The sequence below is a fragment of the Muscardinus avellanarius genome (assembly GCF_963383645.1).
Source record: "Muscardinus avellanarius genome assembly, chromosome: 12".
NCBI classification, from domain to species: Eukaryota; Metazoa; Chordata; class Mammalia; order Rodentia; family Gliridae; genus Muscardinus; species Muscardinus avellanarius.
In genome coordinates, this window is record NC_137798.1 from 44599160 (window position 1) to 44627135 (window position 27976).

Below are 27976 nucleotides of genomic sequence, written 5' to 3' on the forward strand. Positions count from 1 at the left end.
TTTTTGTTTTTCAACTCCACTCTGGGTCCCTGCAGGGTGCGCTGAGCCCAGCCCCTGGGAGCTTTAGGTGCTCCCTGCGCCGAGAAATCCCGCCTGGCTGTTCCGCAGTGGCTCACCTCAGCTTGCTGTAGCCGTCCGGTGAACTCGCCGCTGCCACCGGCAGTATGGCGCTGCTGCCGCGTCCTCGGGCGTGAGGCCGGTGTATCTCCTCTGTGGCTCTGAGCTCTGTTCTCAGTCCGCTTTCTCTCTGGAGCCTGATGATTTTTTTGTTTCTCTGGTGATGGTGTTTTCTGGCTATGAAAGGCGCTGATTTTGTGGTAATGGAGATTGGTTGTTAGTGGGGCTCTTAAGCCCCGCTTTTCTCGGTCGCCATCTTCCCAGAAGTCCGAAAACCATATATTATGAGGATAAAATAAATAGTCTATGTAAAAGATCTAGCCCTAGCAGCTGGGAGCAGGAAGCTGGCCCAGCTGTGGTTAAAAGCTGCTGTGGCAGACGGGCATGGTGGTGCACGCTTGTAATCCTAGCATTTGGGATGCTGAGACGGGAGGATTGTGCTTTGTAGAAAGCCTCAGCTACTTAGTGAGGCCCTGTGCAACTCAGTGAGACCCTGTTTCAAATAATAATAATGATAATAATAATAATAATTAATAATAAAGCTTCTGTGGCACTCACAACCAGAACTTCTTGTTCTGTTGAACATAAACTGATCCTGAAGGATCAAGATGAAAACAATATCATTCTGCAATCATATTTAACTCAGACAAAACCAAGATTGTCCAAACCACAAAATGACCAAATACCTGGCCCTCCTGGCTAATTTCAGTTATCAGTGCTTCTCTAACAATCATAACATTAGTTTCCCTTCTTCTTTCTACCTTCTAGGTAGGAATCACGACAACTAATCATAGAATGTGTTAAGTGTGCAGATGTGCTGGCTTGAAAGCTGAATTACCAGTTTTATGAGTAGCCAATAAAAGCAATAAGCCAAACTTTGAGTAAGAGTGAAGACCTTCCTCACTTACTGTGATGGTATGAACACTCACTCTCTTCCACCTACCACACTTACCTCCATGGAATGACGCATTGGTCAAGAGGCTGGTGGATCTGTGCAAACGTGGGGATGGACTGTTTCACTATTGAAGGAATCCTCAACAAAAGAGGAATCTAGGAGAGGAAAAGTATAGAGCAGCAAAAGTCAGAGTGGGAAAGTTTCCAGATAAGAAGACCTCCAAGTGGAGGCATCTGGGCTAGAGATGCAGCTACCTGTAAGAACATGGCCAGGAAGAGGAGGCCAGAGGTCGTGAGCTGCAATTCCCTTCAGAGAACACAGTGCACTAAGTCTGTGCACCAAGTCTGGTGGTGCAGTGGGGGTGTCTTTCCCCTGTGAAGCCTGCCAGGAGAAGCCTTTGTAATTGCCTATGGTCAGGCTTAAAAAAATAATCACACATAGATCTTTTTTAACCATTTGCTGCACTCCTCAGAATTAACCCCACTTCCTGACAGGAAAGGTCCACTTTCCCCAAATCACCTAACAATGCCCAAATCCTATTGTGATGGGAGAACACAATAATTCCATGGAGTTCTTGGCTTCAGTGGTGAAAAGAATTTCAACACATACCAGTCAGAGAAAAGACAGAGGTTTAAGAACAGACCTGTGGCAGAGAGAGCGCCTGAGATCTTTTCAATCTTTTTTTTTTTTTTAATAGGATATCTAGAGAAGAGTGGCTAAAGGCATGTGGCGGGAAACGAAGGAACATGGGATGGCGACCTCTTCTCTTTGAAACTTAGGCTCATAAAAGATGGGAATTATTATTACTTTTTTTTTTTTTGGTAGATCTGAATGATCACAAACCATGATCCTCCAGTCTCAGCCTCCTGAATACTGTGATTACAAGTGTATGCCACCACGCCTGGCCTAAAGATGGTAATTCTTAGAGCCAGGTGTGGTGGCGCACCCTTGTAATCTTAGTACTTGGGAAACTGAGACAGGAGGATCACTCTTTCTCGGCCAGCCTCAACTACTTAGAGAGGCCCTCCGCAACTTTGTGAGACCCTGTTTCCAAATAAAGAATAAAAAATGAAGCTGAGGGTAAAAGATGGGAATTCCTTTGAGATAGAAATCCCAGGGAGTAGAGCCATGAAGTGTGTGACTTTTCTGGAATCCCAGCAGATGGGGTGTGGGAGGGGCAAGGTGTGATTTTCTCCAGGACTTTCTTCCTGGGAAATTGGGACTCTGACAAAGGGTAAAACTCTTTCTGGGGTCTAATCACCTCAAAATTTTAGGTATGGAACTAGGCCATTATGATTTAAAAGTATGGGACTGCCTCTTTCCTAAGAGGAAACAAGTTCTAGTTTAGTTTGTTTTAATAAACAAAACTAAAGATTATGAAGTTTGAGCCATACATGGTGGCACATGCTTGTAATTCCAGTACTTGGGAGGCTGAGACAGGAGAATTGCATGTTCACAGCCAGCCTCAGCTATTTAGTGAAGCCCTCTGCAACTTACTGAGACCCTGTTTCAAAATACGGAATAAAAATAGGGCTGAGTGTATCTCAGAGGTAGAATGTCCCTGGGTTCCATTCCTTGTACTGCAAAAAAAAAAAAAATTATAAAGATTTTTAGATTTTAAAACTATATTTCTGCTGGGCATGGTGGTGCATGCTTATAATCCCCGCACTTGGGAGGCAGAGACAGGAGGATCACGAAGGTTCAAAGCCAGCCTCACTGGCTTAGGAGACCCTGCTTCCAAATTAAGAAAATATAAAAATTAGGTCTGGGAGTGTAGCCCGGATGTAGAAGGGTTTCCAGGAAACCCAGTACCACCAAAAAGAAAACCCAAAAAACAAAACTATATTTCTCTTTCTCAAATTTTCTCCTTGCTATCTAAAATTTTATTTATCTATTCTATCTCACCACAATCAGTCCAATACCTTCTTACTGAGATATCCCCTGGCTCCCCATCCTGTGACTACAGGAGTGCTCCAGTGGTCTTTGGTTGGAGGGCATTGACAGCACCCTGGCACAAGGCAAGACAGAGTCTTATAAATATTAACTACATGTAGTTAACTTTGCTCACAACACTCTCCAGCCCCACTCACTTCCTACTCTCTGACCATACTGACCTTCCAATTTTCCATCATGACCCACTTGCTCCAGTGATGAAACTTAAACAAATTCTTCTACCTGTTGAGACACTGAATATACAAATGGACAATGATCAAATTACACATGTGACAAAGTACCTGAGAAAAATACTATTGTATTACATCTTTACAAAAATAGATATAGATTGCCAAGCATGGTCGGTGTGGTGGTGCACGTTTGTAATCCCCGCTTGGGAGGTGAAGACAGGAGGATCACGCAGGTTCGAAGCCAGCCGCGCTGGCTTAAGAGACCCTGTTTCCAAATTTAAAAAAAAAAACACATATATATTGATGGAGGACATGGAAGAAACCTGAGGAACGAAAGGTTCCGAAAGAGTTAAGGCAGTTTGGCGAAAGGTCAAGCTTTCCGAGACTCTGGGTGACTTCTGGTCTTTCCGGAATTTCTCACCCCCAACCCACCGGTGAGAGCGGGAACTGGCTGCAATCATGCTCTTAATAATCTTTAACCAGGCCTCTTTGTTTCTTCTTGGTTTTTCTTTTTTTTCGTTTTGTTTTTTTTTGGTGGTACCGGGGTTCCTGGAAGCCCTTCTTCCTCCGGGCTACACTCTCAGACCTATTTTATATTTTTGAAACAGGGTCTCTTACGCCAGCGCGGCTGGCTTCGAACCTGCGCGATCCTCCTGTCTCTGCCTCCCAAGCGCGGGGATTACAAGCGTGCGCCACCACGCCCGGCTTCTTCTTGTTTTTTAATTATCCCTCCATGATTGTATTCTGCAAGCATATGACGTATGTTCTATATCAATCATTCTGTATTGTGTTTGAGATTGTACTTTGATGTTTTTCTTTCTTCTGAAGTTGTGGTTTTGATGCAGGGGAAAAAAGTATAAAAACTTAGTTCTAGAGAATAAAGTTGTCAGTGGTCCAAGAGACTACTGTCCAAGTCTTCATTTCAGGTCTCTCCCTCCCAAGTCCCGGGGAGGAATCATATATATATATATATATATATATATATATATATATATATATATATATATATCTGTCTGGGAGTGTAACCCAGAGGTAGAAGGGTTTCCAGGAACCCCAGTACCACCAAAAAAAAAAAAAAGATATAGATTGGGGCCGGGATGTAGTTCAGTGGCAAAGCAGCTGCTTTGCAGGTGCAGCACTCTGGGTTTGATCTCTGGTTCCAACCCCCCCCCCTTCAATAAAAAGGCTCTTTTTTAAAAAAAATAAACTAAAAAATAGAACTAGAGAGCCCGGTGTGGTGGTGCAGGCTTGTAATCCCAGTACTTGGGAGACTGAGACAGGAGTATCAGAGTTTCAGTGCCAGCCTTAGCTATTTAGTGAGGCTCTCTGCAACTTAGTGAGACTAAAAGAATAAAAAATAGGGTTTGGGGTATGCCCTTGGGTTCTACTCACCATACTGAAAATAGATAGATGATAAATAGATATACATACATAGATATAGCCCAGGGGTGGTGGTCCATACCTGTAATCCCAGTTTAGAAGGCTGAGACAGGAGGATTGCAAGTTCAAAACCAGCCTCATTAACTCAGTAAGGCTTATATCAACTTAGTGAGACCCTGTTTCTAAACTAAAAAGAAAAAGGGCTGGGGTATAGCTCAGAGGTAGAATGCCCCCAAGCAAAACACACACACACACACACACACCCAGAATGGATGAGCTAATCTGTATTTCCCACCTGGAAGGTTTCTTTTCTTATTCTTCTTTGTGTGTGTGTGTGTGTGTGTGTGTGTGTGTGTGTGTGTGTGTGTGTGATACTGGGGATGGAACCCAGGGGCATTCTACCTCTGAGCTACACCTTCAGCCCTATTTTTTATTCTTTACTTTGAAACAGGGTCTCACTGAGTTGCAAAAGTCCTAAGTAGTAGCTGAGGCTGTCTGTGCACTGCGATCCTCCGGTCTCAGCCTTCCAAATGCTGGGATTGCAAGCATGAGCCACCACACCCAGTTTTTTGTTTTTTTTTTCTTGCTCTTAACTTTTGGTTTTTGGACTTTTTTTTTTTTTTATCTTTTTGGAACTGGGGGTCAAACCCAGGGCACTGCACTTGCAAGGCAGATGCTTTGCTACTGAGCTACATCCCAGCCCTGGAATGTTTCTTAACATGTAGTTTCTTCCAGGCACAGTGGGACATGCCTGGAATCCCAGTATTTGGGAGGCTGAGACAGAAGAATCACAGGTTTGAGGTCTGAGTGCTGTGGCTTAGTGAGACCCTGTTTCAAAATAAAAAATAAAATGGGCTAGGCATGTAGCTCGACGGTAGAAAGCCCCTGGATTCAATTCCCAGTGCCACAAACCAAAACAATTTCTAAACTCCATACCCAATCAATGGAAACAGAAGCTCTGAAGGAAAGAGTTATAAGATCCAGGAATTTGTATCTTAAATAATTTCTTTCAGATGATTCTTACACATACTAACATTTGACAATAACTGAATTGATTAAAGGGATAGAAAACAGATGACCTCTGCATTTAGCTGTGTTAAGGCTAAGTTAACAGATGTTACCATCATTAGAAAAAAGCCACATCATCCATAAATACTCAACAGCATGTTCTGTTCTCACAGTCCTCATGTAACTCCTACAGCCAAGCTGAAATGTCAAAAATACTGACACACAAAGATCTCCCCAATCATCTGTTCTTTTTTCCAGAAAAGTAAGGTGAAACTGCTAATAATTCACATCTCAAAAGAAAAAAGTATAAGAAAATCCAGAAATGAAATCACTGCTGACTTTCAAAATATATTCTTCATGACCATCAACATGTTGGGGGGCTGGAGTATTTCTTTCTATTTCTTCCTTTTAAGTCTGTTTCCCCCCTCCAGTCAGTGAAAAATATTTTAACCAAATAACTATCTACTTCGACTGCAGCCACATAGAGTTTTCCAACTCTCCAGTTACAATTGTAAGCACTAATTCTTTAGCTTTTTTTTTTTGTGTGTGTGTGTGTGTGGTATTGGGGGTGGAACCCAGAGGCTTTCTACTTCCGGGCTATACTCCCAGACCTATTTTATCTTTTATTTGGAAACAGGGTCTCACTAAGTTGCTGAGAGCCTAAGTAGCTGAGGCTGGCTTGGAACCGGTGTGATCCTCCTGTCTCAGCCTCCCAAACGGGGAATTACAAGCGTGCGCCACCACGCCCGGCTAATTCTTTAGCTTTTAATCTAAGAGATGTTGTCACTTTATCTTAAATTATGAGTTAAGATCTGGCTTGAACCCAATTCCTTGCAGGCTGAAAGCACTGCTTTAAAAAAAAAAGCCGGGCGTGGTGGCACACGCTTGTAATCCCTGCGCTTGGGAGGGGGAGACAGGAGGATCACACAGGTTTGAAGCCAGCTGAGCTGGCTTAAGAGACCCTGTTTCAAAAATATAAAATAGGTCTGGGAGTGTAGCCCGGAGGTAGAAGGGCTTCCAGGAACCCAGTACCACCACCAAAAAAAAAAAAAAAAAAAAAAAAGCTGCCTGGCGTTGGTGCATGCTTTATTTATTTATTTATTTATTTATTTATTTATTGTTTTTTGGTGGTACTGGGGATGGAACCCAGGGACTTTCTACCTCCAAGCTATACTCCCAGACTTATTTTATATTTTATTTGGAAACAGGGTCTCTTAAACCAGCTGAGGCTGGCTTTGAACCTGCATGATCCTCCTGTTTCAGCCTCCCAAGCACAGGGATTATAAGTGTGCACCATCACGCCCGGCTTTATTTATTACTAGTAGTATTAGTATTAGTATTAGTATTAGTATTATTTTGGTGGTACTGGGGGTGTAACCCTTATACCTCCGGGCTACACTCCCAGACCTATTTTTTATATTTTTAATTGGAAACAGGGTCTCTTAAGCCAGCGAGGCTGGCTTCCAACCTGCGCGATCCTTCGGTCTCTGCCTCCCAAGTGCAGGGATTACAAGCGTGTGCCACCACACTCGGCCAAGGGGCATGCTTTTAATCCCCGCACTTGGGAGGCTGAGACAGGAGGATCCCACAGGTTCGAAGCCAGCCTTAGCTACTTAGTGAAGCTCTCAACAGTTTAGTGAGACCCTGTTCCCAAATAAAATATAAAATAGGTCTGGGAGTATAGCCTGGAGATAGAAAAGCCTCTGGGTTCCACCCCCAGAACCCCCCCCCCCACTAAATAAAATTTTAAAAAGAAAGTAAAAAATAAACATAGAAAATAAAAGTCAATTGTATTTACTCAGAGTGTATCTTAGAGAAACAGATACAGTACTTTCACTGTTTCCTGTACATCTTGACCCAGCACAGTACTCACTCCAATCCTGTCTTGTAAAATAAAGATATAGTGGTATCTACTTCACAAGATTGACCTAACATTAATTACGATAATTTTTAGGTTGGCATTCACTTTATTCTCTGCACTATTTGTATCTAAGCAGATTTTTTTTTTTTTTTTTTTTTTTGGTGGTACTGGGGGTGAAAGCCAGGGGCCTTCTACCTCCGGATTACACTCCCAGACCTATTTCATATTTTATTTCAAACAGGGTCTCATTAAGTTGCTGAGAGCCTCACTAAGTAGCTGTGGTTGGCTTTGAACCTGTGCGATCCTCCTGTCTTAGCCTCCCAAGCGCGGGGATTACAAGAGTGTGCCAGCATGCCCGGCTAAGCAGATTTTTCTTTTAAAAAGAACAACACAAAAAGGTGATGGTTAATGTAGGATAATATTCATTTTATTTATTTATTAATTTATCTATTTATTTTTATTTATTTATTGCAGTATTGGAGATGGAACTCAGGGGCATTGTACTTCCGCGCTACACCCCCAGCCCTATTTTGTATTCTTTTTGATACAGGGTTTCACTGAGTTGCAAAGGGCCTCACTAAGTAGTAGTTGAGGCTTTTGGCGAACTGTGATCCTCCTGTCTCAGCCTCCCAAATGCTAGGATTACAAGCGTGCACCACCACGACCAGCTCTATTTTTATCTTTTGTTGTTGTTTTTGGTTCTGGCGATTGAACTCAGGGACATTCTACCTCTGAGCTACACCCCAGACCATTTTTTTTTTTTTTTTTTTTTTGCTGTGCAGAGCAAAAATGGAACCCAGGAGCATTATCCTGTGAGCGACACCCCCAGCCCTACTTTTTATTCTTTATTTTGAAACGGGGTCTTGCTAAGTTGCAGAGGGCCTCACTAAGTAACTGAGTCTGGTCTCAAATGTGATCCTCCTGTCAGCCTCCCAAGTACTGGGATTACAAGCGTGTGTCACCACGCTTGGCTTGTTGCTTTTTAGGTACTTGAGGTTGAGCCCAGGGACATTCAACCTACACTCCAACCCTGTTTTATTTTTTATTTTGAAACAGTCTCACTAAAGTGCTGAGGCTGAACTTGAACTGCAATCCTCCTGCCTCATCCTCCCATATACAGGACTTACCGGCATGCATCACTCTCTCCCCCAGCCTCCAGTATTCATTAATTTAAAAACATTATTAGAGATTTATAAAAATTAACTCTCAGTCTTCAGCCTTCGATAAAAGAATAGAGAGTAAAAAAAAAAAAAAAAAGAAAAAAAGAAAAAGCAGCAACACTCCAGAACAACCACTGCTAGGAACTAAACTCGCAGCCCGCTTCACGCCACCGGAGCCTTAACCTCAGTGCAAGCCGCGTGTTTGCTCATGCGCAGTCGCGCCCCCTCGCCCTTCCACCGGCGCCGCTCCGCCGCACAGGGGCGTGCTGTGCGCCTGCGCCCGACCTAGGCTTCACGCATGCGCAGACCGGGACTGGCCGCTGCGGTATCATGGCGTGGTTACCCGCGGAATCTGCAGTGGAAGAGTTGATGCCCCGGCTCTTGCCGGTGGAGCCCTGCGACTTGACGGAAAGTTTTGACCCGTCGGTTCCCCCAAGGACGCCTCAGGAGTACCTGAGGCGGGTCCAGTGAGTGGTGTGGCCCGGGGGTGGGCTGGTCGGCGGGTCTGCCCAAGATGCTGGACTGTACCCAAATGTGGACGAGTTTCCTTTGAGCTGATCGCCCCTACCAAGACGTGTGCTTAGATTCCCCTGCTTTTAGTCCAGATAATTTCAAACATACATTTCATACCCCTAATGAAAGTCTGATTTTTTTTCTGATTTCATAATGAACGGAAGTGAATCGTTTATTTTACTACATACGAGTAAAGCGCAGTAGTTATTAAATGCATTGCATTATTTCTTATTTGTAGGATCGAAGCAGCTCAATGTCCAGATGTTGTGGTAGCGCAAATTGACCCAAAGAAGTTGAAAAGGAAGCAAAGTGTAAATGTTTCTGTGAGTTTTAATAACCCTCTAGGGATCTCTGGCTCTCTTTCTCCCCCCGCCCCCCCAGGCACCCGCGCGCGATAAAGGCTAGTGCTTTTGTATTATCCGGTAGTATCAGTCATGATGTACGTAAGATTTGATTACTCCCTATACAGTGAGACATTTGTGTGTACCTGTTCCTCCAGAAGTGCAGTTGGCTTTACTGCCTACTACAGCTTTCAGTAACCCTGATATTTGTGTAGACTTGCCATCCGACCTTGGGACATAATCTAGTCTTCTAATTACTTATACTACTTTTTGTAAAGGAAATTGTTTACTGGTTTTGTCTTGATCATTATTATTTCTGTTTGATTAATTATTCTGTTTGATCATTGTTATTTCTGTTTGATTAATTTTTTTGTGTATGGTGGTACCGAGGAGTGAACCCAGGGCATGATTGAACCCAGGGGCATTCTATCTCTAAGCTACATCCCCAGCCCTATTTTTTATTATTTTGAAAGGGGTCTCACAAAGTTGCAGAGGGCTTCATTAAGTAACTGAGGTGTACTGTGAACCCGCAATCCTCCTTGTCTCAGCCTCCCAAGTACTGGGATTACAATCATGTGCCACCACACCTGGCTTGTTTCTGTGTTTTAACTTTGACCTGGTATCATATTTTTTTTTTTTTAATAAAAACTCAAGCTGGGCATAGTGGCACACACTTGTCCTTGAGAGGCTAAGAAAGGAGGTTCGCAGGTTTACGGCCAGTCTCAGCAATGTAGTGTGGCCCTCCACAACTTAGATCCTGTTTCAAAGTAAAAAATAAAATAGGACTAGGGGTGTAGATCAGAGGAAGAATGCCCCTAGTTCAATTCCTGGTAACACACACACACACACACACACACACACACACACACACACACCTCCCCAGCCAAGCATGATGGTGGCACATGCCTGTAATCCTGGTAACACACACACACACACACACACACACACACACACACACACACACACACACCTCCCCAGCCAAGCATGATGGTGGCACATGCCTGTAATCCTAGTACTTAGGAGGCTCAGACAGGAGGAATTCAGGTATTAGGCCAGCCACAGCAACTTGTGAGGTCCTCTGCAACTTCATGAGACCCTGTTTCAAAATAAAAATAAAAGCTGGGCGTGGTGGCGCATGCTTGTAATCCCAGCCTCAGCTACTGAGTGAGGCTCTCAGCAACTTAGTGAGACCCTGTTTCCAAATAAAGCATAAAAAATAGGTCTGGGAGTATAGCCCGGAGGTAGAAAGCCCCTGGGGTTTTTTTTTTTTTTTTTTTTTTGCGGTACAGGGGTACCACAAAAAAAATTTTTTTTTTTTAAATAAATGCCCATATGCCTTGTACCTTTGTAATTATTTGCACACTTTGGACATTTTTATTTATATACTTATCCAGCACATGGTTTATTAAGCAACTAGCTTGGGCCAGACACTAGGAATACCACAGAAGGTAAGATCCCCACTAGCTAAATGTGGTGGGGCACACCTATAATTCCAGTACTTGGGAGGCTAAGACAGGAGGATCCCAGGTTCTAGGGCCAGCCTCAGCAATTTACTAATTCCTTTTTCAAAATTTAAAAATGGAGCTGGGATTTGGCTCAGAGGTAAAACACCCCTGGGCTCAATCCCTGGTACCATATATACACACACATACAAAAGAAACACTATTTCTGCTAACAATTATGAACTGACTTCTAGCTTTCAGGATGCCAGCCTGCACCTGAAGGTTATTCCCCAACACTTCAGTGGCAACAGCAACAAGTAGTACAGTTTTCAGCTGTTCGACAGGTAAATGTCAAATTTAATCAAATTAAGCCCCCATTATACTTTTTGATATTCTGTAATTGAAAAAGTAATATTATGGATTCTAAAGTATTTAGACTTTATAATTAATTGTTGAATTTTTATAATTATTAGAAATATTATTTAACATTTTCCAATTTTTAGGATAGTTAGAATTTTGTGCAGAAAATTACTTCTTTTCAGGTACTCATCCTCTGAAGATGACTGTTTAACTTTTCTTCATTTAGAGTGTGAACAAACACAGAAGTCACTGGAAATCACAACAGTTGGATAGTAATGTGACTATGGTATGTAAGTTTCTCAGTTTGTTATACAATGTATGCCTGTTTGAAATAGTCCACATTTACATCTAGTCTTTAAAGTTTCATTTCAGCTGGGTATGGTCGCACATGCTTGAAATCCCAGTACTCAGGAGGCTGAGAAAGAATAGAAGTTCATAGTCAGCTTCAGCAACTTAAGGCCTCTGCAAGTTAGTGAGACCGTTTCAATATAAAATAGGGCTGGGGATGTAGGTTGGTGGTAGAATGCCCCTGAATTTAATCCTCAGTCACACACACACACACACACACACACACACACACACAAGTTTCATTTGGTTTGTCCTTATTTGTTTTCATTCTCTCTAAATACCGAAATTTAATAGTAACAATTCCATTATATTAGTAACCTGAAAAATATAGAATCAATAAATAGTACAGTATGTTATTTTCTTGACTATTTTAATCTACATCTTGGAGGACTTTGGATATGTAAAAGTTTTCAGGGTCAAAATGGAATGACTCCTCGAGCCAGGCATGGTGGCGCACGCTTGTAATCCCTGCACTTGGGAGGCTGAGAAGGAGGATAGCACAGGTTCGAAGCCAGCCTCAGCTACTTAGTGAGGCTTTCAACAACTTAGTGAGACCCTGTTTCCAAATAAAATATAAAATAGGTCTGGGAGTATAGCCCGGAGGTAGAAGGCCCTTCACCCCTAGTACCACCGGGAAGAAAAAAAAAAAATGGAATGGCTCCTGTACACTTGTAATCTTAGTACCCAGGAAGCTGCAACAGGAGGATCACAGGTTCATAGTCAGCCTCAGCAACTTACTAAGGTCCCTTGCAACTTAGTGAGACTGTTTCAAAATTAAAAAGAAGGCCGAAATATAAAATAAGCTTGAAGGTAGAAGTAGAATGTCCCTGGGTTCAACCCCCAGCAAACCCCCACTAAAAAAAGGAATCACGTCTATCAGAAGTACTTTTACAAGGATATCTGCCAAGCAGCTCTCTGTTCAACCTTAAAATGATGCCGCTCTGGTTTTTTATCATCATGACCAAGAATTATTGTTTCACAGTTTATAATATGAACCTCATTTTTTTGTGTGTGTTTGTGGTACTGGGGATTTAACCCAGAGGCCTTCTATCTTTGAGCTACACTCCCAGCCCTATTTTTTTATTCTCTATTTTGAAACAGGGTCTCACTAAGTCGCTGAGGCTGGCTGTGAATCTTCAATCCTCCTGTCTCACCCTTCACGTACTGGGATTACAAGCATATGCCACCACGCCCAGTTTGAACCTCACTTTTTTTTTTTTTTTTTTGGTGGTACTGGGGTTCCTGGAAACCCTTCTACCTCCAGGCTATACTCCCAGACCCATTTTATATTTTTATATTTTTTATTTGGAAACAGGGTCTCTTAAGCCAGCCAGAGAGGCTGGCTTCAAACCAGCGCGATCCTCTTGTCTCCACCTCCCAAGTGTGGGATTACAGGCGTGCGCCACCACTCCCGGCAAACCTTACTTTTGTCTGTAAAAAGTTCCCTTGTTTCAATCTCTTTTTTTTGTTTTTTTGTTTTTTTTTTTGGTGCTGTGGTGCTATTTTGAAACAGGGTCTCACTAAGTTGCAGAGGGCTTCACCAAATTGCTAAGGCTGGCCTTGAGCCTGAAATACTCCTGTCTCAGCCTCCCAAGTACTGGGATTATAAGAATGTGCCACCATTTCTGCTTCAACCTCTTTTTAATATGCCCCTGAGTAACTAAAGCACATCACTGCAGAACTCTCTTGTTCCCAAATCCATAACATTATTCTTTGGAAAAATCTATGATTCTTTTAGTTTAGGTGGACAAGTAAGTAATTGGTCTCTACAAGTTTTTAAAGATTCTTCTGGACAGTTTTCCTTAAAAAAAAAAATTATTCTACTTTGAGACATGGTCTTGCCAAATTGTTCAGTATGGGCTCAAACTTGCAATCTTCCTGCCTTAACCTCCCAGGTAGCTGGGATTACAGATGTGTGCCACCATAGCCAGACAATTCTCTTTAGGAAACAGAAACATTTTCATATTTGAAAAGATTGAATAAGAGCTTATTGAATTTTCCGCGATAATGATGCATCCACTAGACTCACATGTTTGAAGGGTATCATCTTTGTTTCACAGTAACAGTAACTTAATAGTGAAGCCTGTTTGTGCATAATTTTAAGCTCTTCAGAAATAAAAAGAGAAGTTGAGGAAGAGATAGGTACATTGTACCAAGTAGTGTTTGTTTGTTTTTTTTTAACTTTTTAGGGAATCCCATATTGTTTCTGAGACTCTAATGTAAGCTCTTTTCTTCAGAGGGAAAAAAAGTATTCTTTGTGTGTTCAAGTCTCTCATATAAGGACTCGAGTCAGATTGGATTAGAGCTCACTGTAGTGGTCTCATCCTTCTTTTTTTTTTGAAACTGGGGATTGAACTGAACTCAGGGGCATTCTACTTCTGAGCTACACTCCCCAGTCCTATTTTTTATCCTTTATTTTGAAACAAGATCTAACTAAATTGTGGACAGCCTCACTAAGTAGCTGAGACTGGCCAAGAACCTGTGATCCTGCTGACTTAGCCTCCCAAGTATTGAGGTTATAAGCATGCACCAACACACCCAGCTGCCTCATCTAAATTTAATCAACTCCTTAAAGGCCCTCTTTCTAAATACAGTTATAGCCTAAAGTACTATGAGTTAGTGCTTCATTGTATGAATTTTGAGGACACACAATTAACTGACACAAATCTTTGTGTTGAGGTAGTGGGAATATGGTGATCACCACTTCTTTTTTTACCATCCAAGTAAATATGTGGAAATAGGTAAATATGTTGTCTTTTTTTCTTTCAGCCAAAATCTGAAGATGAAGAAGGCTGGAAAAAATTTTGTCTGGGTGAGAGGTTATGTGCTGAAGGGGCTATAGGACCGGCTACAAATGAAAGTCCTGGACTTGATTATGTACAAGTAGGTGATATGTGGATAAACAACAAAAAGTGTTTGAATTTTGGTACACCACGTAGTATCAGGGGCTAGCAAACAACGGGTCAAATTCAGACCACAACTGGCTTTTGTACTCCTCTTGTGCTAAGTTTGACATATTGTGTTGATAAAGGCTAGGAAACCAGGCACTCTCACACAAGGTGTGGGAATATTAGTAGACTTAAGCCTTTAGGGAAGCTAATTTGGCTTTTTTCTTTTCTTTTTTATTACGGTACTAGGGATAGAACTCAAGGACATCCTACCTCCTAGCTACACCCCAGCCCTATTTTTTATTCTTTATTTAGAAACGGTCTCACTGAGTTGCAAAGGCCCTCACTAAGTAGTAGCTGAGGCTGTTCTTGATCCAAGATCCTCCTGTCCTAGCCTCCCAAATGCTGGGATTACAAGTTTGCGCCACAATACCTAGCTTGACTTTTTTCTTTTTTTTTTTTTCCTTTTTCTTTCTTTTTTTTTTTTTTTTTTTTTTTTTCGTACTAGGAATAGAATCCAGGGACATTCTACCTCTGAGCTACACCCCAACCCTATTTTTTTTTTTTTTGAAGATTTAAAGAAGTTTATTAAAAAGATAGAAATACAGAAAATAGAAATACAGAAAATAGTTACAGCCCCATGCCAAAATGGCATGAGGGGGAGGGTGGCCCGGGCCAACTCACCACTCTTCCAACCCTATTTTTTAAAATAGGGTTTCACTGAGTTGCAAAGAGTCTCACTAAGTAGCTAAGGCTGTCTGAGGACTCGGATCCTTCTATCTTGGCCTCCCAAATGCTGGGATTACAAGCATGCACCACCATGCCCAGCAGCTCGACTTTTTTCTAATGCTACTTTCTAGTGTTAATTTCTTAAGTAACTGATTGTTCTTTTGATACTTAATGTATACTACATTTTTTTAAATGTTATAATATAATAGAGAATATTTACTTATGCAGCTTGTTATCACAGACTATAGGCAAGTAAAATAAACCATGTTAAAAGGACCATTTCAAAAAGGCAAGACTTAGGCCGGGCATGGTGGCGCACGCTTATAATCCCAGCATTCAGGAGGCTGAGACCAGAGGATTGTGGTTCAGGGACAACCTCAGCTATTTAGTGAGGCCCTCTGCAACTTAGTGAGACTTTGTTTCAAAATAAAAGGCAAGACTTTAATGCTTATCTTCTTTTTTTCCAAGTCAGTCAACGATGGTTTCATAATTAGGGCTCCCCATGTCAAACTTCAAAGTATATATTTTTTGTTATTAGTACTGGGGATTGAATCCAAGGGTGCTGTACACTAAGCTTCATCACCAGTCTTTTTTATTTTTTATTTGAAACAGGTTCTTGCTAAGTTGCCTAGGATGGCCTGGAACTTGCAATCCTCCTGTCTCAGCCTCCAGAGTAGCTAAAATTACAGGCATGTGTCACCATACTTTTTTTTTTTTTTTAACTGAATTAGATTAGGTTTAAAAAATATTCTAGCCACGTATGGTGGCACATGCCTATAATCCCAGTACTTGGGAGGCTGAGACAGTAGGGTCACAGGTGCAAGGACAGCCTCAGCAATTTAGCAAGACTCTCAGCAAGTAAGACCATGTGAAAAAAAAGGGGGGGGGGCTAGTGCCGGGTGTGGTGGCATACACTTGTAATCCCAGCGTTTGGAGGTCAGAGACTGGAGAATCGCAGTTCTTGGACAGCGTCAGCTACTTAGCAAGGTTCTTCACAAATCAGTGAGACCCTGTTTCAAAAATAAAAAGATGGGAGCTGGGTGTGGTGGCGCACGCTTGTAATCCTAGCATTCGGGAGGCTGAGACCAGAGGATTGCGGACAGCCTCAGCTACTTAGGCCCTCCACAACTTAGTGAGACCCTATTTCAAAATAAAGAATAAAAAATAGGGCAGGGCATTTAGCTCAGAGGTCAAATGCCACTGGGTTCTATCTCCAGACCCGCAAATAAATAAATAAAAATAGAAAGATAAGAAATAGGGCTGGGGGTATAGCTCAGAGGTAGAATGTTCCCAGTATCACAAACCAAAAAAGGGGGTGTCTGGGGTATAGCTCAGAAGTAGACTGCCTCTAAATTCAATCCCCAATACCACACACAAAAAAAATCTTAATTCAAGTGCCTTTAAATCCTAAAAATGTTCACTTTCACTAAAGATTCTTAAATGTTTTCTACAACGTATTAATATCATAGTAGTAATATATGTTATAATTTTATTGAATATATTTAATAATAAGTTTGCTTTAAGGCTTTTAAAGGGTTTTAAATGGTGTTTATAACCTATTAATATCATAGTATTAGCGAAGTGTGGTGGCCTGTTGTAATCCTAGTACTTGAGAGATTTAGCAAGACTTTCAGCACCTTAGCAAGACCCTGTTTCAAAGTAAAAAACAGGCTGGGGGTAGAGCTCAGAAGTAAAATGCCCCCAGGTTGAATACCTTGTACCAAAAAAAAAAACCCACAAAAAAAGTAAAATAAAAAAGGACGAGATGTAGCTCAGTGGTAGAGCTCCCCTGAGTTCAATCCACATAAACTTTTAGTGACTAAAATCATACTTTATTTTTAAATTTACATATTTAGATTTCATTAAATTAGTTTTTTGAACCTTACAAACATAATAGTTTCTAGAAAGACTCATAATGCGCAATGAAGGAATTTTATCCGTTTCTAAACAAAAATGTGGCCACAAATTCGCTGATTTGAAAACAAGCCCCATCTTATACTATTAAATAAGTTTTGGTCTCATTTTTTCTTTCAGATTGGCTTTCCTCCCTTGCTTAGTATTGTTAGCAGAATGAATCAGGTAAAAGCATTTAATAATAATATTTGCATTCTTTTGTTTGCATTGTATGGAAGTATTTGAATACATTTACTTAATATTTATAGTATGCAAGACCTTTTCTTAACCTCTTCAACGATACTACATCTCTATCTGAGGAGTTACTATTAATCACTGTGTTTTATAAATGAAGATTTATAAAGGTTTGGGGTTAAGTAACTTGTATGTGGCTTTTTAGCAAGTAGAATATGATGCCAGACAGACCCTGCTTCAGGGCTGCTGCTCTAATATGATTCTAAATTATCTATTTGGAGCAGGGTGTAGGGGCTCAGGCTTGTAATCTCAGCATTTGGGAGGCTGAGACAAGCAGATCGTATTTCACAGACAGCCTCAGCTACTGCTTAGCGAGGCACTTGGCAACTCAGTGAGTCCCTGTTTCAAAATAAAGAATAAAAAATAGGGCTGGGGTGTAGCTCGGAGGTAGAATGCCCCTGGGTTTTATCTCCAGCACCACAAAAAAAAAGTATCAGTTTGTATACATTTCAGTTTTAAGTCTTAAGTTTTAAGATTCTGAGGTTTGAATAAAATATTAAGGTCAGATAACTGGTTTTAGTTCTAAAGGCTCTGCATGTTATATTAAGATTGAAATACATAATTTCTTGGATCATGAGCCAGGTGTGTAATCCCAGCGTTCGGGAGGCTTGGGCAGGTGACTGGTTTGCAGACAGCCTCAGCTACTACTTAGTGAGGCCCTTTTTGCAACTCAGTAAGACCCTATTTCAAAATAAAGAATAAAAAATAGGGTTAGGGGTGTAGCTCGGAGGTAAAATGCCCCTAGGTTCTATCCCCAGTACCGCAAAAAAAAAAAAAAAAAGATTTTTTTTTTCTTGGATCAAAGGGGGAGGTGTATGACATTTTGCCCTGCAGTCTTTTTTTTTTTTTTTTTTTTTTTGTCTTTTTTTTTTTTTTTTTTGGTGGTGCTGGGGGTGGAACCCAGAGGCTTTCTACCTCAGGCTATACTCCCAGACCTATGTTTTTATACTTTTATTTGGAAACAGGGTGTCACTAAGTTGCTGAGAGCCTCACTAAGTAGCTGAGGCTGGCTTCGAACCCGTGTGATCCTCTTGTCTCAGCCTCCCAAGCATGGGATTTACAAGCGTGCGCCACCACACCCGGCTTGCCCTGCAGTCTTTTGTGAAACTGTTTCGCTTTTACTTATTTATTTTTAATTTTTTTGTGGTACTGGAGATGGAACCCAGGGGGCATTCTACCTCTGAGCTACACCCGCAGCCCTATTTTTTATTCTTTATTTTGAAACAGGGTCTCACTGAGTTGCAAAGGGCCTCACTAAGTAGATGAGACTGTCCACTAACCGTGATTCTCCTGTCTTAGCCTCCCAAATGTTGGGATTACAAGCATGCGCTACCACACCTGGCCTGTTTTGCTTTTAAACAACATTAAGTACCTTTAAACATTAAAAAAAAATTTTTACTCTATAAAATGAAAATTTTACTTAATCATTTGTATTGATAGCTAGCAGTCATACTAAATTACATTAGCATGATTTTAAGTATCCAACTATAAGCCAGAGAATATTTTTAAGAGTTTGATAATTTCATCTATATAGTTTTTTTTTTTTTTTTTTTTTTTTTTTCGGTACTGGGGATGGAACCCAGGGGCATTGTACCTCTGAACTACACCCCCAGCCCTATTTTTTTTTATTCTTTACTTTGAAACAGGGTCTCACTAAGTTGCAGAGGGCCTCACTAAGTAGCCAAGGCTGGTTAGTCACACACAGCAAGGCGAGTTCATCTATATAATTTGGTTTTAACCCAGGGGCATTCTACCTCTGAGCTACATTTTTTATTCTTTATTTTGAAATGTATTTATTCTTTATTTTTATTCTTTATTTTGAAACAGTGTTTCACTGATTTGCAAAGGGCCTCACTAAGTAGCTGAGGCTGTCTGTGAAACCAGATCCTCCTGTCTCAGCTTCCCAAATGCTGGGACTACAAGCATACACCACCATGCCCGGCTATGTAGTTTTATTTTTTATTTTTTATTTTTTTGGTGGTACTGGGGTTCCTGGAAGCCCTTCTACCTCCGGGCTACACTCCCAGACCTATTTTTACATTTTTATTTGGAAACAGGGTCTCCTAAGCCAGTGTGCGCGGCTGGCTTCAAACCTGCGCGATCCTCCTATCTCTGCCTCCCAAGCACGGGGATTACAAGCGTGCGCCACCACGCCCGGCGGCTATGTAGTTTTAAAACATATCTTTCTCTGGCTACTTTTTTCTTTAGATTTGTACTTTGATTTAATTTGAATTGGGAAATATTAAGAGCATGTGGCTTTATCAAGTAGTTATAAACTAAATTAGTAGTACAAATACAAAGTGAACTCTAAACTACAAACCAGACCCTTTGTTGATAATTGAAAGCATAAAAATATTTGTTTTGAGCAAGGCTTTGGTTTGATCCGTAGTGCCATTAAAAAAAAAAAAAAAACTCTTAAAACCTCTTATCACTAGGTGAGCTATTTAAGCAAATTACTAGAGTCACATTTTTCTTTTAAAGTTTAAAGAATGAAGCCATTTTTAAGCATAAACTTAATGAAACTCACAATGAATATTTTATTCCTAATATACCTCTTGCCCATTCTAACACTTTTTTTTTCTTTTTTCATTTTTCTTTTTTTTTTTTTTTTTAGGCAACAATAACTAGTGTCTTGGAATATCTTAGTAATTGGTTTGGAGAAAGAGACTTCACTCCAGAATTGGTAGTATTGCATCTTTTTATTTCATAATGTAGACAAAATTATATGTATTTATTACTTATGTGTATGTACATACTTGTATATTATATGTAAAATCCAAACTGTGCTAATTTATACTGAAATAAGGAGCTTAAACAAGAATATAAATCAATATACTACTTCTTTCATTGAGAAAGCCTCGCTTTGGGGAGGGGAGAGTTAACTGAAGAATTCGTTGGTAAGCTAGGTGTGGTGTCACATACATGTAATCCCAGTACTTGGAAGGCTGAGACAGGAGGATCATAGGTTCAAGGCCAGCCTCAGCAATTTAGCAAGACCCTCAAACAATTTATTGAGATACTGTTAAAAGTAAAATAGGCCTGGGGGTATTGCTTAGAGGTAGAACACCCCTGGGTCCCTGGGTTTAATCTTTAATAACACACACAGACACACACATACAAAATTTATTTATATTCTAATATAAACTAATAGAAACTTCTTATCTCACTTCAAACCAGTAACAACTGGTTATAAACTAGAGGTCCATTTGCAGATTATACTTTGAGTAGCACTAGCTCAAAGAAATTTGAAATGCATTTTCTAAAATGGCCTTGATCTGGGCATGTTTGTACACACCTGTAATCCCACTATTTGGGAGGATGAGCAGGAGGATTGCAGGTTCGAGGATAGCCTTAGCAAGTAGTGAGACTCATCAACCTAGCAAGACCCTTTTTCAAAATAAAAATAAAATAGATCTGAGGTGTAGCTCAGAGGTAGAATGCCCCTTGGTTCAATCCTCAGGACCACAAATAAATAGATAAATAAATAATAAAGTGAAAACCTATCACTGGAAATTTGCTTATGGTATCTAGCTGAAGGATTAAAAAAAAAAGACTTTTTTTCTTGTGGTACTGGAGATTTAACCAAGGTGCATTCTACCTCCAAGCTATATCCCCAGACCTATTTTTTATCCTTTTTATTTTGAAACAGGTTATTACTAAGTTGAAGAGGACCTCACTAAGTAGCTAAGGCTGGCATGAACCTGGATGCTCCTGTCTCAGCCTCCCAAGTCCAGGTGTTACAAGCATGGACCACCATGCCTGGCTCTTATTTTTTCTTTACTTAGAATAACTTGTCTAATATGGTGTTGAGAAATAAAGCTTTATAGTATTAAGCTATTAAGAAAAGTTTTTAGCTTTTGGTTTGGGTTTTGTTTTTTGGTACTGAAGATTAAACCCTGGGGAGTTCTACTTCTGAGCCACACCCCCAGCCCTATTTTTATTTTGAAACAGGGTCTTGCTAGGTTGATGAGTCTCACTATGTTGTTGAGATTGCCCCTGGGTTCAATATCCAGTACCAAAAAATTAAAAAAAATAAAGATAACTACAAATAGCAAGATCATATATACAAGAAACAGGAAAACGTTTTGAAAAAAGTTAGAAATTTTGTTTCAAAATAAAATATTTTTAAAGGGCTAGAGTGTAGCTCAGAGATAGAATGCCCCGGGTTCAATCCCCACTACTACACACACACACACACACAATTTTTTTTTTTTTTTTTTTTTTTTTTTTTTTTGGTGGTACTGGGGTTCCTGGAAGCCCTTCTACCTCCGGGCTACACTCCCAGACCTATTTTTACATTTTTATTTTGGACACAGGGTCTCCTAAGCCAGGACACGCAGTTGTCTTTGAACCTGCGCGATCCTCCTGTCTATGCCTCCCAAGCGCGGGGATTACAAGCGTGCGCCACCACGCCTGGCCTATTTTTTTGTTTTGAAACAGGGTCTCACTAAGTTGCTGAGGCTGGCATTGAACCTGCCATTCTCCTGACTCAGCTCCCCAAGTACTGGGTTTACAGTCCTGTATCACCACACCACACCTACCTTGAGTATTACTTATATAACTTAAAATAAAACCCCATTCTAAAAGGAGTGGGAATAAATTCAACTTCTGTGTGTGGAGAATCAAGACATCATTTTGTCTATAGTTCTTTAATATGGACCCAAGGGACATATTATGAAATTATTTGTTTACATCTATAAAAGGCAAAGGAAATATATCTTAATTTTTCCAAAGATTTATGTAAATCTTAGTTTAATTTTCTGCTGTTAGATGAGAACTTCAACTATACTAGCAATCTCTGAAATAAACTCTTGGAGTCAGGAAATACTTTGAAAATGTCCTGTTTCTTAGTTATAAGACATAAAAGATTCATCACCTGGCTTTCTGATGATTCTTTTTTTTTTCTTTTTTTTTCTTTTTTTTCGGCACCAGGCATGGAACCAAGGGGCATTGTGCCTCCGAGCTATACCCCCAGCCCTATTTTTTTTTTTTTAAGTCTTTTTTATTTTTGAAACAGGGTCTCACTGAGTTGCGGAGGGCCTGAGTAGCTGAGGCTGTCGTGAACCGCGATCCTCCAGTCTCTGCCTCCCGAATGCTGGGATTAGAAGCGTGCGCCGCCATGCCTGGCTCTGATGATTCTTTGTTGTCTATATCCAAACATGGTACAGTTAAAATGTTCTGTGAATTTATTCTTAGCAAATAAGCAGGCACAACATTGGATAGTTAAAAAATAAGTTAAATTTATGGCTTAAGGACAGGCATAGTGACACACGCTTTTAATCCCAGTACTTGAAAGGCTGATACAAGAGGATCACATGTTTGAAGCCAACTGCTTCCAAATAAGAAATAAAATCAGGCTGAGAGTGTAGCTTGGAGGTAGAACGCCTCTGGATTCAATCCCCAGAACCAAAAATAAAAATAGGGCTGGGATGTAGCTTGGAGGTAGAATACCCTAGTACCACAGATATATGTGTGATATGTGTGTGTGTATGTGTGTGTGTGTTACTAGGGATGGAACCCAGGGATTTTCTACCTTTAGGTCCCCAGACCTATTTTATGTTTTATTTAGGAATAGAGTCTCACTACATTGCTGAGAGCCTCACTAAGTAGCTAGGGCTATCTTCAAACCTGTGTGATCCTCCTATCTCAGCCTCCCGAGTACAAGTATGCATCACCATACCTGGCTTATATTTGCTCGTTTATTACTTGTTACAATTCCCTTTAGGGAAGATGGCTTTATGCTTTGTTGGCTTGCCTTGAAAAACCGTTATTACCTGAGGCTCATTCACTGATTCGGCAGCTTGCAAGAAGGTGCTCTGAAGTGAGGCTCTTAGTGGTAAGTTGAACCTGTTTCATATTAAAAGCACATACCAATTTATACAGAGATAAAAGAGGATTCTAATGAAATAAGAAAATGTAGAATTATTTTATAGGTGGGATTAGATTAGGCCACAATGGGGAAGGAGCCAAAATAATGCTTACTTTATATAAAATGAGTTTTTGTCCCCAGATAAGGGAAGCCTTCTGGCCAAATCACAGTAGTATGGTGGATGGTACCACATGGGAGCATGTGGGAGAGCAACAGAGAAGTGCCACGCTCAGGTGGTAACCCTTGTCACAATACTAATCTAGTCCCATGAGAGGTGGGACCCCTGCAGGATTGCACTGGTCATTTCCTAAACAGGATCTTGCTTTAAAATGTGAACCTAGAGCCAGGTGTACTGGCACTCGCTTGTAATCCCAGCATTGTAATCCCAGATCACAGTTCTCGGACAGCCTCAGCTACTTAGTGAGGCCCTCTGCAACTCAATGAGACCCTTTTTCAAAATAAAGAATAAAAAATAGGGTAGAGGGTGTAGCTTGGAGGTCGAATGCCCCTGGGTTTCATCTCCAGACTCGCAAAAATAAATAAATAAAATAAAATGTGATCCTGCATATTTCTCAAGAAATCATTAAGTGCATTTTTCTCCTCTTCTTGAAGGGTTGCTCTTTCCATGTGGTGATTGCTATCATCTAATAAAATTTTTATATTTTGCATCTTAAAAGGAAATTTATTTTAAAAATATTTAGAACTAAAGTTTTCTTTCTTCCTTTCCTTTTTTTAGGACAGCAAAGATGATGAAAGGGTTTCTGCTTTGAATTTGTTAATCTGCTTGGTTAGCAGGTATAGTTACGTAATTTTTGTTTATTAATGAGGTAGAACACGTTACGTTTGTTGCATTTATGTTTTTTAATTGCTTGCTAAGTTCTTTGTTCAGTTTCAGGTGGGGCATATTTTCATTTAGTATTAGTAAATTCCTTATATTAAAATTCTACCTGACATTATTTGGAAACTTCCTTTTTTTTTTTTTTTTTGTGTGTGTGTGTGTGTGGTACTGGGGGTGGAACCCAAGGGCCTTCTACCTCCAGGCTATATGCCCAGACCTATTTTATATTTTATTTGGAAACAGGGTCTCACTAAGTTGCTGAAAGCCTCACTAAGTAGCTGAGGCTGGCTTCGAACCTGTGCGATCATCCTGTCTCAGCCTTCCAAGCACAGGGATTACAAGCGTGTGCCACCATGTCTGGCAACTTTTCCATATTTTAAATTCTAAATAAAAACATACACATATTAAGTTTTTCCTAATGTATTTCTGTTCATTTCATTAGTATTTTTATTCCAACATCAATATAAAGCTGTATAGCTAAATATTGAGAAGATAAATAGTTCTATGTCCATTCTTCCCTAACAAGACACTTGAGAATACATACATATTCATCATCTAGTTTTGCTGTCTCACATGCTAGGCAAGCTATATCCCTTTCCCCATCTCTTTATTTTTTTGTGGTACTGGGGATTGAACCTAGGGATGTTCTATTTTTTATTTTGAAACAGGGTCTCACTAAGTTGTTGAGGCTGCCCATGAACCTGTGAGCCTCCTGTCTCAGCCTCCCAAGTACTGGGATAACAGGCATGCTCCACCATGCCTGACTTCCCATCTCTTTGAGACAAATTCTTGCTAATTGTCCAGGCTGGCCTTGAACTTACAATGCTCCGGCCTTGGCATCCTGAGTAGCTGGGATTATGGGATTACAGGTATATGCCACCATGCCCAGTTAGTCTTTTTTTTTTTTTTTTTTTTTAATGGTAGTTACTGGGAATTGCACCTAGGGGAACATTCTAATACTGAACTATACCTCCAGCCACATTTTATTTTTGAAACAGGATCTCACCTAGTTATCATATTTTGGCCTCAAACTTGTAATTCTTCTGTATTATCCTCCCATGTACTGGGATTGCAGACATGGGCTCAGCGCAGGTAGTTTCTTGTTTACAATAATTATGCTGCTTGCAGTCATTAACATTTTAGGGTACTTTGTGCCAAGCATTTTTTTTTTTTAGTATGTCATAGTAGGAAATAAGGTATTCCTCATAAGGTAAGTATATTATTAGTATACAGATCAGGAAACCATGGCAAAAAGAGATTGAATAATTTTCCTGCCATCACAAAGCTAGTAAATGGTTAAGCTAGGGTTTTTGGGTTTGCTTAGTACTTTTCTTTTACAAAGGAAGGCACAGGTTCAAAAAGGTTAAGTAATAGGTGATTCAGCAAATGAATAGTTGATGAAATGAGAGACTTAAACACTTTCTGACTGCTAATCCACAAGATGTTATAATATTGTGCAATTAGGAAAAATAAATATTCAAGGGTATTGGCCATGATTTTTTTCTTTCTGAAAAAGTTAGATAAAAATGAGCCGGCCATGGTGGTGCATGCCTGTAATCCTAGTACATGGAAGGCTGAGGCAGGGGAATCAGTTTCACAGCCACCTTCAGAAACTTAGCAAGACCCTCTACAACTTAGTGAGACCCTGTTTCAAAGTAAACAATAAAATAGGGCTGGGGGTCCCCAGAACCACCAAAAAAAAAAAAAGCTAGATAAAAATGAAAGAAGAGTTCTGGATTAAGTGGCTAACAGGCAGGTAATGTATACAGTGTTGATAGACTGGACAAAGGTATGTTTCACATCCTGAGTGGAACAGTGTGGGATAGCACAAAATTTTGCCATACTACTCAGAATGGTGTGCTTTTTTTTTTTTTCTTGGTGGTACTGGGGGTACCCAGAGGCTTTCTACCTCTGGGCTATACTCCCAGACCTTTTTTATATTTTATTTGGAAACAGGGTCTCACCAGGTTGCTGAGAGCCTCACTAAGTATCTGAGGCTGGCTTCGAACCCATGCGATCCTCCTGTCTCAGCCTCCCAAGCGCGGAGATTACAAGCGTGCGCCACCACGCCCGGCTCGAATGGTGTGCAATTTAAAAGTTATAAATTGTTTAAGCCGGGTGTGGTGGCGCACGCTTGTAATTCCAGCATTCAGGGGGCTGAGACCAGAGAATTGCGGTTCGCGGACAGCCTCAGCTACTTAGTGAGGTCCTAGGCAACTCAGTAAGACCCGGTTTCAAAATGAAGAATAAAAAATAGGGCAGGGAGTGTAGCTCGGAGGTCGAATGCCCCTGGGTTCCATCCCGAGACCCACAATAAATAAATTGTTTACTTCTAATATTTCCCATTTAATATTTTTGGTTGACCTTGGGTAACTCAAACTGCAAAATATACAAGAGGAGATTGCTACATTTTTCTCCTATGCTGAAAATTCTGGTTTCTAAAAACGTTTGCTTTATCCTGTAGTATGCACATAATATATTGTTTCAGAATGATAACAGTATTACTGAGATAATAGCTATTGAAATGACTGTGGGAAGCTGGGTGCATGCCTGTAATACCAGTACTTGGAGGTGAGATAGGAAGGTCCCAGGTTTGAGACCAACCTCAGCAATTTAGGAAGACCCTCTGCAACTTAGACTATTTCAAAATCAATTAATCGGGCAGGGGGGTACAATTCAGAGTTAGAACACCCCTGGGTTTAATCCCCAGTGGAATGTTAAAAAAAAAAGTGTAGGAATGTCTTGAAATTCTTTTTGTCTCTGATATGTATAGTTAGAACAGAACAGTGTTGCAAGTCACTTGAAATGTTTCTCTAGCTGGGTGTGGTGGCACATGCTTGTAATCCCAGTACTTTGGAGGCTGAGAGGGGGATCACAGGTTTGTGGCCAGCATCGGCAATTTGTGAGGCCCTCCACAGTTTAGGGAGACGCTGTTTTAAAATAATGAATTTTTTTTAAAAAGGGCTGGGGTGTAGCTTGGAGATAGAATGACCATGGGTTCTATTCTCAGTACCACAAAAAATATATATTTCCTTGTGTGGTTGTATGACACTAATTAGACAAATGGGATGATTCCATTTGGAATTTGATTACCAAATTTTTAATTACACAATACTGTTTTGTTCCAGAGTTAAAATTATAAATCAAGATACATTTGGAGTGTTAGCACCTGTGTTCATCCTCATTAGCCTATTTTCTTTCTCTTAGAGTCCCATTATTATTTCACTTATCCTTTCACTGTTCTTTTTCAAGCTTAAGCAGATAAGCATAAATATTTTTGCAGGTTCGCAGCCAGCCTCAGCCACTTGGTGAGGCTCTCAGCAACTTAGTGAGACCCTGTTTCCAAATAAATTATAAAATAGGACTGGGGGTGTAGCCCAGAGGTAGAAAGCCCCTGGGTTCCACCCGCCAGTACCACAAAAAACAAAAAACATTTGCATCCCTACACACACACAGAAGATAGCATACTAAACACTGTTATGGAACTTGTTTTTTTTTTTTTTCACTTAACAAATCCTGGAAATCACTAGTGTAGATATTTTCCTTGTTCTTATATTTTTGTTGCATAAAGGTACTGTCGTTTATTTAATTAGTCCTCCACTGAAGACATTAGGTATGTGGTGTTTTACTATTACAAGTAGTATTGTAGTTAATATATTAATGCATACATTAAGTTCTTTTTTTACTAGGTATTTTGACCAACGTGATTTAGCTGATGAGCCATCTTGATGTAGTTGGTCCTCAGGGATAGATGATTCATCTCCGGAAAGCAGCCTGAGTCGGCTGAAGAGCAGTATGCCCATTCCAGTACAGACTGTATCACTTCTTCAGCACTGTGAAGGCTCATCATAACCTGTGCAACTCAAGTTGATACTCAGAATGTAGACTGAATTGACTGGAATGTCTGAAGTATCTATGGAAAACCCCACCTGGTATTTGATGAACATGTGAATAGT

At 40.4% G+C, this 27976-nt stretch overlaps 1 protein-coding gene across 2 annotated transcripts; it reads left to right on the top strand.

Moving 5' to 3' along the window:
- Positions 1 to 8842: 8842 nt before the first annotated feature.
- Positions 8843 to 27749, top strand: GEMIN2 (gem nuclear organelle associated protein 2; the record flags this gene model as incomplete). 2 transcript variants are annotated; one of them, XM_080706758.1, is made up of 10 exons in its annotated part: positions 8843 to 9011; positions 9296 to 9380; positions 11095 to 11184; positions 11427 to 11486; positions 14318 to 14431; positions 17200 to 17244; positions 19928 to 19996; positions 23039 to 23149; positions 23919 to 23977; positions 27710 to 27749. In XM_080706758.1, 10 exons carry the CDS (start codon positions 8875 to 8877, stop codon positions 27747 to 27749), a joined length of 810 nt encoding a protein of 269 aa, XP_080562884.1. The 2 variants fall into 2 exon arrangements, with proteins under 2 accessions (XP_080562884.1, XP_080562885.1); XM_080706759.1 differs by lacking the exon at positions 17200 to 17244 and having other exon boundaries at positions 8875 to 9011.
- Positions 27750 to 27976: the final 227 nt, after the last annotated feature.